The 11,157-nt window shown below is 29.2% G+C and overlaps 1 protein-coding gene across 1 annotated transcript; it reads right to left on the reverse strand.

The window, feature by feature from the left end:
* Positions 1–742: 742 nt before the first annotated feature.
* LOC102582530 (amino acid permease 3-like) lies at positions 743–3,904 on the reverse strand. Its single transcript, XM_006351073.2, has 6 exons — positions 3,658–3,904; positions 3,354–3,587; positions 2,064–2,157; positions 1,750–1,964; positions 1,518–1,657; positions 743–1,440 (listed from the first exon to the last, which is right to left on the reverse strand). Exons 1-6 carry the CDS (start codon positions 3,761–3,763, stop codon positions 790–792), a joined length of 1,440 nt encoding a protein of 479 aa, XP_006351135.1. The 5' UTR covers positions 3,764–3,904; the 3' UTR covers positions 743–789.
* Between the last annotated feature and the right edge of the window lie 7,253 nt (positions 3,905–11,157).

Here is an 11,157-nt window from a genome sequence, read left to right on the forward strand (position 1 = left end):
AAATAGTAAGAAGAGAAACTTTGAAAAAAAATCATAAGAAAGAGTAGAAAATTAAAGAGTATTTCAAAAACTAGAAAACTCAAAATCAATAAATAGAAAAGTATCTGAAATGATCAGTAATAGTATCGAAAAAATTGAGCCCACTGAACACAATATTTTTCGAAGGAAATTATCCCCTGTAAATACCCAAGGCTAATGAAATATATCATTCCAAAATAGAACAATTTTACTCACTGTTCTATCCGTACCTAAAATTACGATGTCAGCAAATCACTCAACGATACTAAAAAATATGGGAATTTCTTTGTGTAAAACAAGAAGTTTTATAATCTTAGCATACTTTGGTAACCAAATTCTACACATATATACATATTATATATGCTACTTACTGTTTTCTACCACTAGTAATTAATCTTTGCAAACTAAAAAAGGACAGAAACAAAAACACAGTTGAATATGGCACTAATTCTATATTACACTTTTAAAAATATTAGATTGTTCAAAATCAATAACATGATTCAGATTTTCAATGTTTGGTGCTTGTCAATTCACTTTGATCCATACGTTTTCTTAATCATACTGACATGAGAAGAATTGCAACTTATATACGTATTAAATTGATCAAATCCAATTAAGCGTCAAAGATTACTCAAATCGACTTTAAGGAAGCGAAAAAATGGAGGTATAATTGGCTACATTTTCATATTTCAATTTTTTCATTAGAACATGTTATGAACATCAACAACCATTGAAGCCTCTTTTTCCTAATATAAAAACCAATCATTATTACTAAGTAAATTTGAAAGGCTTGTAAACTTTAAGATCAGATACAACACCAGCAAAAGAACCAGCAGCTGCAGCAATTGAGACAATAAGGCAAGTAACACTCAGAATTTGAAGACCAACCCATTTTCTACTCCATTTTGGTATCTTCTTTTGTGCAATGTACATTTCCACTGGATAATAAACAGTCAAAGGCCAAAATCCAAATGCTCCAAGTATTCCAACGATGTCGCTGAAGAATGGCAACAGCATAGAGATGAAAGTGGAGATGATAACGAAGATCGTCCTCCAAACTAGCCTGAATAGGTTGAGGTTGTACGATTTATAGCCCGGGATTGGGACACTAATATTCTTGGTGATGAATTTACTGTTAGGGTACCATTCTGCTGCTGTTTTTTCAATGAAGGCGAAAAGGGGTTGGCAGTAAACCTGGTATGCACCTACAAGATGAACGACGATGGCTATGTTGGCTATATCGAGTAGCCAATACGGGTCGTAGAATCCAAAACCAGTTAGTAAATTGTCAGGAGCATGGTCTCCAAATGCTGCATAGCCAAAACAGCCACAGAGCATGTAGAAAACTGTTGTTACTGATACACTAATTAGAGTTGCATTTTTCATTGTCTTGGCTTCTGAAGGTGGGGATTTGATTGTATCCTGTATTATATAGGAAATTACTACGACATCAAGTTAATACGCAATGGATAAATGAAAAAAATGCTCCATATCGTTACCTGAATCTCGATAAGGATGAGGGAGTAAGAATAGGCAAAAGCAATAGCTCCAAGTGCTTGAAAAGTTCTCCAAACTTTTTGCATTTCAGTCACAGTTCCAATGCTAACTCCAGTTAAACTTCCTCCAATTTTTCGAGTTTCTTCAAATCAAAACGGTACATAAAAGTTAGAACTTGCAGTGTTTCTCGGACCCTCTAAAAATGTTGCAATAGTAGGCTAGAAGGTAACGAACCTGCTACTTGAGCAATGCCTAAACCTAAACCGATTGTCGAGTAAGTGAAAGACATTACAGCAGCAACAATTGAAAGCCACCAAATTTGATCAAAATCTGGTATTTGTGAGAAGACGATTTCGATTACTCCAAATATGATCATATATGGAGTATTTGGTTCTAAACAAGGTGCTTTATGACCATGTTTATGAAAACAATCTGACCTTTTAACAGCCCTGTTCCATTTTACACAAAAAGAGGTAAACCTAAATGCTCTCTAATAAAGACGACTCCGCAACAGAGAAAGCAAATTCAAAAACTATATATACACTTACATCATGCTAATTGAAGAAGCAATTGTGTATCCAATAGCAACTCCAAACAGATTCACATACTGAATCCATCCACAAATCTTTACCTGTAAGCCACCTGAAAAAAAAAAAACATTTTTCCCCCAAAAATAAGACGATTTCATCACTTCGTTAACAAATCGTCTTCGTACAAGATGATTTGCTAACCTCTAACCTCAAGGTTCGATTCCCCACCTTGTAATCTCCTGCCATGTTTCCCCTTACACTACCCCCAATTAAAAAAAAAAAACATTCTCCACCATTCTACAACAATATATGTCAATTTCATCACTTCGTTAGCAAATCGTCTCGTACAAAATGATTTGCTAACCTCGAGGTTTGATTCCCCACCTTATAATCTCTTGTTTCCCCTTACCCTACGCCCAATTTAAAAAAAAACATTTGTTAACCTCAAGATTCGATTCCCCACCTTATAATCCCATGTTTCCCCTTACCCTACGCCCAATTAAAAAAAAAACATTTGTTAACCTCAAGGTTCGATTCCCCACCTTATAATCCCATGTTTCCCCTTACCCTACGCCCAATTAAAAAAAAAACATTTGTTAACCTCAAGGTTCGATTCCCCACCTTATAATCCCATGTTTCCCCTTACCCTACACCCAATTAAAAAAAAAACATACTCCCCCATTCTACAACAATAAATGTCAATTTCATCACTTCGTTAACAAATCGTCTCGTACAAAATGATTTGCTAACCTCGAGGTTCGATTCCCCACCTTATAATCTCTTGTTTCCCCTTACCCAACTCCCAATTTAAAAATAAAAACATTTGCTAACCTCGAGGTTCGAATCCCCACCTTATAATCTCCTGTTTCCCCTTAACCCTACACCCAATTTTTTTTTAAAAAACATACTCCTCCATTCTACAACAGTATATGTCAATTTCATCACTTCGTTAGCAATTCGTCTCGTACAAGACGATTTGCTAACCTCGAGGTTCGATTCCCCACCTTATAATCTCTTGTTTCCCCTTACCCAACTCCCAAATTTTTTTAAAAAACATTTGCTAACCTCGAGGTTCGATTCCCCACCTTATAATCTCCTGTTTCCCCTTACCCTACACCCAATTTAAAAAAAACATACTCCTCCATTCTACAACAATATCTGTCAATTTCATCACTTCTTTAGCAAATCGGAGACGATTTGCTAACTCGAGGTTCAATTCTCCACCTTGTAATCTCCGGCCCTGTTTCCTCTTACCCTACCCCCAATTAAAAAAAGTAGTACTAGAATCAAAATTTGGATTTGACATACCGAGATTTGCTTGTACAGCATCCATGTAAGTATAATTTCTCTTGCCGGAAAGTGGGTCACCGGAGCGGTAACAATCGGAAAGCAGAGAAGAGGTGTAATAAGTAACAAAAGAGAATAAAAGCATAACAATAGGACCAGCAATCCAACCAAGTTGAGCTACAGCCCAAGCCAAAGATAAAACGCCTGAACCAATCACCGCAGTTATGATATGAGCACTTGCAGTCCAAACACTCCCTGTAAAATTTACAACAAAATTCAACAACAGAATTTGGGTTCGAAAAAAAAATGAAGAAAAATTAATTACCAGTTCTTTTGATACGTCCATCGTCGTCAAAACGCTTGGATTCAGTTACATTCACAGAAACATCAAAAAGTTGATGTTTTGATGCAAAATTGGTAGAATCTCCCATTTTTTGCAGAGTTTTTTCTTCTTCTTTGTACAGATTTATTAAAGAAAAAATTCAATAAATGCTTAGTTAGGCAGATTGCAGAGAGGAAGAAGCAATAACTCTGTTTTCTGAGTTAAAATGGACTACACTACAACTCAATTTTAACTCACATTGAACTCAACAGAGTGTTAAATAAATAAACAGAGTATATAAATACTCCAATATTTTCTCAGACTTCAATACGAACCAAAAAAAGGTCAAACTCTGTCTTCATTAAAAACACTTTATATATATATATATATATTAAGGGTTAGGGTTTGGTGGACCGTTATACTTGTATAAATTTGTATTATGGACCATTCTATTTAATATTTTATCAACGGAACCCTTAAACTTAATAAAATACAATATATCAAACCTCTTTGATTATTGACCATACAATATATTCAGATTTCGAGGGTTAAATAAAAAAAAGAATTAATTGTGATTTATTTTTATGTCTTTTAAATATTTTAAATTGTTAAATATTGTAACTTTTAATATACTTTTTATGTAGTTTCTAAATATGTAAATTTATTTTTTAAAATTCTTAAAGATTGTTTGTTGAATGTAAAGTCAAAATAAAAAAAATTGACTCTGAAAAATCAAATTATATAAATTAGGATAGAGAGAGTAATAACTTTTTTATTATAGAGATATTACCTGATCAAACAAACTTATATAACTATTTATTAAATATGGCAAAAGGTTTAAATAAATTATCAAAACTTATAAAATGGTACCAAACGAATTACAAAATAAAAATTATTGTGATACGTAACCAATTTCAGAAACTCTAATTATATTTGATAATTATTCAAAGCATTGTTTGAATATAGTAAATCAAGGTTGACGATTCCCAAAATAGCAATTGGACCCATTAAAGTTGACTCGATAGTTCAAGATATGACCTTTTTTTTCCTACTAATATAATTTTGTAATCATAAAGTCATGTTTGATTAAATTATTCTCATGTCTTTATCACGTGTGAAATTAATGTAATTACACGTGTCTTCATTGGAATAGTAAGAGTGGAATTTTCTTAAAATAAAAAAATATACGTAGATATTGAAATTTTGTGCGAATTTAGAAGTATTCTCCTAATGAGATATCTTGAAATCTTTTCTTGAAAAATTAAGTGATAAATAGATTTGTACCTATAATATTTATCAATAAATTTAAAATTTTATTTCTTCATATTTTATTTGTGATTACTATTTATTTTTTATCACATTAAAATTTGTTACAAACAATATGTTCTTGATTTTTTTTAAAATAATTAATATTTTGCAACAAATCTTTTGATTGAAACCAAATTTGTTCTTGTCTATTTACGAGTCATAAATTTGTTTATTCTATTTTGTGATTGATAGTTAAGGAAGCACCCGCGACCTTAAAATTATTGATCCGCCACTGGACGGATAGTATATTAAAAAGGATAAGAGGGAGTAGTAAAATAGCATAAACATTTGAGATTGAAATAAGAAAATACCAACAACAAAACAAAGGCAAGGTCTAGCTCACAAATTATATTAAAAAGGTAAATTGTATTAGACAAGCTCTGTAGAACGAGCTCAAGTGAGGAAACATGCGGGAGGTTTCGAATTTTACAACACTTATTTGAGAGATCACTTACTCAATCAACTCAATAACTTTTGGAGGTAAGGGGAAAAAACTTACATATTCTTAATTTTCTTCTTGATATTTTTTTCATCTTAAGTTTGACTCTGAAAAATCAAATTATATAAATTAAGATAGAGAGAGTAATAACTTTTTTATTATAGAGATATTACCTCATCAAACAAACTTATATAACTATTTATTAAATATGGCAAAAGGTTTAAATAAATTATCAAAACTTATAAAATGGTACCAAACGAATTACAAAACAAAAATTATTGTGATATGTAACGAATTTCAGAAAACTCTAATTATATTTGATAATTATTCAAACCACTGTTTGAATATAGTAAACGAAGGTTGACGATTCCCAAAATAGCAATTGGACCCATTAAAGTTGACTCGATAGTTCAAGATATGACTTCTTTTTTTTTACTAATATAATTTTTGTAATCATAAAGTCGTGTTTGATTAAATTATTCCCATGTCTTTATCAAGTGTGAAATTAATGTAATTACACATCTCTTCATGGAATAGTAAGAGCGGAATTTTCTTAAAATAAAAAAATATACGTAGATATTGAAATTTTGTGCGAATTTATAAGTATTCTCCTAAAGAGATATCTTGAAATCTTTTCTTAAAAAAATTAAGTGATATATAGATTTCTACCTATAATATTGATCAATAAAACTAAAATTTTATTTCTTTATATTTTATTTATGATTACTATTTATTTTTATCATATTAAAATTTGTTGCAAACAAAATGTTCTTGATTTTTTAAAAATAATTAATATTTTGCAACAAAATCTTTTGATTGAAAACGATAGATAGTATTTTAAAAAGGATACAGAGGGCGTAGTAAAATAGCATAAATATTTAAGATTGAAATAAGAAAATACCAACAACAAAATAAAGGCAAGGTCTAGCTCACAAATTATATTAAAAAGGTAAATCGCATTAGACAAGCTTTGTAGAATGAGCTCAACCGAGGAAACATGCGGGAGGTTTCGAATTTTACAATACTTAATTTGAGAGATCACTTACTCAATCAACTCAATAACTTTTGGAGGTAAGGTGAAAAAACTTACCTATTCTTAATTATCTTCTTAATATTTTTTTCTTCTTAGTTTTGTTGTCTTTTGACTTATTTATTTTTGGTGGGGGACAGGAGGGAGAGGTGAAGGACAGTTGAGTGTTGAACATCTTGTGTATTTATTGTGGATATATGATTTAATGTACTTTGAAAGTATGAGAACACACTGCTCTTATACTCCCTTCCTCCGTTCACTTTTAATTGTCATGTTGCGCTTTTCGAAAGTCAATTTGATTAATTTTCAAAGTGAAATTAGATTACATTAATTCAATATTTTTAACAAAAAAATTAGCTATTCAAAAACTATATGAAAAGTACTATAAATTGCAATTTTTTGTATATCAATATGATGAAAAATACATCGTAAAATATTAGTCAAAGTACTTATCATTTGACTCTAAAAAGGAAAATTATGACAATTAAAGGTAGACGGAGATTGTATATGACTTCATTTGAGTTATTGCATTTTTTGGATTTTGGGAGAATACATCTCCTTCTTCATTGCTTTCTTTTTAAGCTATATTTATTTTATTTTATTTTGTCTTGGACTTGATTTTATTGTTCAAGTCTCAAATATTTAGGGTTTGTTTGGTCATACGATATGAAACTATAATTTAAAATTATGATATGAATGAGATGAAGTTGAAGTTTTGTTTGAACATACTATTTGAACTTTTTATGTTGTATGTTTTCTCATAAACATAAAAACTCCATAAGTTGTAAAACTATTAAAATTGTCTCAATTATTTATACAATCTAACCAAATAATCAAAAGTTTATAAAATCGCATTATACATTATCACAAAACTATTCTAAAAAATACAACATTTATTGATCAAACTTAATTCAATAAAAAAAATTAAAATTGAACATAAGTTGTAGTGTTCAAGTTGTTAGTAGCTAATGAAATTATTTTTGCAATTAATGTCACAACGATTAATCTTGTCCACTCAATATAATGATTTATTTATATTATTATTAAACATTAATTTGAATGAAGTAGTAATAAATTTGATCAAAAATAATGAATTTGGTGAATATAAATGGTAAATTACAAATTGAAAGTAAAAACAATTTTATATTGGAGAGAATAATCGTTATATGAGATATAACCGGTTTTAAAAGTAATGATATGAATTATAAATTTTATCTAGCTATGAAACAAATGGCTAGTAGATATATAAACTTGTGAGTCAATTTTTGTATTTGAAAAATGTAATGTCATGATTTGAAGTTCTCAAATCATGATTTTTGGAGAATTTGAGATTTCATCTCATGATTTCAAATCATGAAATGAAATCAGCGTAAAATTGCATGTCCAAACGCTTATTTTATTTCATAATTTCATATCATGAGATAAAATCGCATGGTCAAACGCCTACTTAATGTTAGTATAATTTATAGACAACTTCCGCACTAAATCGAATCATGCATGCAGCACAACACCTATACATGTTTTTCCGGTCTACTTATTACTCCATCTATTTCAATTTATGCCAATTTTTTGAATTTTGAGATTTAATAAAGTCTTTTTTTTTTAATTGTATTTTTTTATATGTGTTTTAAATATTCTGAATTATCAATTATTGTAACTTATAGTACTTTTTATACGGTTTTCAAAATATGTAAATTTTATTTGTTAAAAAAAACATAAAGATTTCATATCTAAATTCACGGTCAAAATTAAACTATTTGACTATTAAAATTTGAATTGTATCGTATAAACCGGGACAAAAAAGTAGTGATAACTAAGCCTATAATCTAGTCAAACTAACTTATAGGTATTTTTGACTTATGTACAAGTTTGGAAAATATTCAAACACTATTAATATTCAAACACATCAAAATAAGTCAAAAGTCATAAATTAATATCTTTGATTTGTGTCTTTTAATTAGCTTATAAACATGTTTGATTTGCCCAGATCTGGCTCCTCTCCATTTCCTCCAAATTCCTACTTAAATGTATGACACTTGTCTTATTTAAATATTAATGATATAGATTTTTAAGTAATCAAGTGTATTAATCATGGTTAAAAGGATATATATATATTCACCATTTAAATCTATCCAACTTAGTTATAAAAAAAAAACCATGTCACAATTTTAAGCACCACAACTTAAATTATTTTCGTTATCTATAGTTTCTCCATTCATAAAAGAAATATTTCTTCATAGACTAAATTTTGGCAATTCAAAATCAACATTTAAATAAATTATTTTTACGAAGAAAAAAAAGATTGTTAATCATAAAATAAAATTTCTAGCATTAGATATTAAATAAAAAGTATTGAAAATTACTTTTCCATAAATTATCGAAGAAGAATAAATATTTTTTTGCTAGATAAACTTTTTTCAAAAAATAGAAAGAAAAATGTCTGTTGATATTAATCGTAACTCAAATTGTAAACTATAGAAGTAATTCCATTCGTTCTCAAAATTTTGGGAAACTGATATTTTCTTACCAAAGTTGGAAATTTTAAATATTAATATTTCTTATTTTAATCATGGTTGATTAGTATACTTTTAAGAATACTAATTAATCTAGACCTTTGATATTTAAGCAATATAGGTGTCACTCATCTAAATAAGAACTTGGGGAAAATGGAGAGGAGTCATATCCGATTTAACCAAGTTTTATACTATTTCATATCATTAATATTTTTATAGATTCTCAAAATACCATTCACAAAATCAAATTTTGAGATTCCTCATTACCATATATCAATCGTTTTTCCTTTTCTTTACAAAGATATTTTAATTTATATATTTTTTGCTAAAACTATTAATGGCATTTTAGGCGTTTAAACACAATTTATCAATGCATATTTACATAACACATTTTCTCCTTATTTTCAATTTCAACGCTTATATTCAAAATCTAAACTTCAAACACATAACTGCTTATTTATATAAATAGATTTTAACATTTTAAACACTTAAAACTACTATTTATACTCAATTAATCCAAAACAAACACTAAATTTAAATTTTGAATCAAATAAGTAGAGACCAATAGAAGATCATTGAATTTTGTATCTTACCTTCATTTGTAATTTTGTATATTTCCTTCGTTTGAATATGTTCCTATATTTGATGAAACATATGCAAATTTTGCACAAACACAAGATGGAAAGAGTAATTGGTCATGGCAAAGCAACCATGTAGCAGTATAAATTTAACCAAGCTTTGTGGAATCCCTGTGAGCAATTCGATTGTAACATCTAGCATCAGATCATTATTGCAGCAACTTTGAGAAAATAACTAAATTACAGGAAAGTAATTGGGACGTGGTAAATTAACGATAGAAATGTATGTACTTGAAATTACTTTTTGATAGATAAGTAGTCAATAATATCAAATTAGAAGAATGAAGGACAAAAACATAGGTTGTTAATGCATACACCAGATACATTTGAAATATATAATGCTACAGTTATTCATAATATTTCAAAGAATGATATACATTAATGTATCATCCATAATAATGATCATTACACCTATTTGATACATCTTAATTATTACTCCCTCCGTCCCTTTTTAGTTGTCCACTTTAGAAATGGCACACAGATTAAGGCAACAATGATTAGCACAGTGAAGTTACAATTTTACCCTTATGACAACTTTTCACTTCAAAATTACAACCACTTATTTGAATTCAAGTGAAATAAATTGGAGGGAACAACATACACTTTTACAATTTTCAAGAAGTGTAAATAAGGGTATAATAGGAAAAAAATTGTTGTCCTTTCTTGATTTGTCAAAATGGACAACTAAATAGGGACAACCAAAAAAGAAAATATGGACAAGTAAATAGGGACGGAGGGAGTACATTGGTTGTATGCATCATATTCATAACACTAGCCTGATACAAGTTATAGAAATCAGTAATACTCTCATATTAGAGATACAAAATGTATCTGATATATGTTACTTCTTACTTTTTTGTTGTATCACATACAATTCATTACATTTATTTACTATTGTTTCATGCTTAACAGATAGATACACATTCTCTCATAACAATCCATGTCAGACCATCAAAAATTATGTAGAGATACCAAATACAAAATTAATTTTACACTATTAACAATTTATTTCCCAAAGCAATGTATTTTTTCACCAATCTTCTTTATTGTATCAATACATAGAGGATACATTGCAAATTCAGTCTCTTTTTTTTCACCTCCAAATACAATTTTACACCCATGTCGTTCTTAATTTTCAATGGAACCTTCTACGATGTATCTGATTTTCAAGTTTTTCCTAATCTCATCGATCTCCAACTCGACTGAAATGGTGGCTTTGAGATTCATAAATGAAATTGATTGCCCAACAATAATTTCATCACTTTTATAGCCTTCATAACTCACAAAAAAATCGTTTGTCCAAACAATTTTGTGTGATACATTGAATTCAAATTACTCGACGTTTTCAAATTGACGATTCAAAATCGTGAATCGTTTGTCCAATCATCTACAATGGCAGATTTGAGATTCAAGCTTTCGAATTGATGGAGAAGATGAAAATTTGATTTTTGAATTTTGTGAAACTGTTGTAAATTGAAATGGATTGATATCAATCAGTTCTGCGTGATTTGTGGAAAAGAAAATCAGTTCTGCATGATTTGGGGGGGGGGGGGGGGGGGGAGATGTTGTTTTTTG

The sequence above is a fragment of the Solanum tuberosum genome, unplaced genomic scaffold (assembly GCF_000226075.1).
Source record: "Solanum tuberosum cultivar DM 1-3 516 R44 unplaced genomic scaffold, SolTub_3.0 scf00133, whole genome shotgun sequence".
Classification (NCBI taxonomy): Eukaryota; Viridiplantae; Streptophyta; class Magnoliopsida; order Solanales; family Solanaceae; genus Solanum; species Solanum tuberosum.

Bases quoted from the DNA above. Each gene is read 5' to 3' on its own strand.
- LOC102582530 (XM_006351073.2), bottom strand. From the start codon at position 3,763: ATGGGAGATTCTACCAATTTTGCATCAAAACATCAACTTTTTGATGTT. The intron at 2,158-3,353 runs GTATGTCAAATC...TTTTTTTTTCAG, and splicing joins TGCTGTACAAGCAAATCTCG to GTGGCTTACAGGTAAAGATT. The intron at 1,441-1,517 runs GTAACGATATGG...TATATAATACAG, and splicing joins TCATCCTTATCGAGATTCAG to GATACAATCAAATCCCCACC.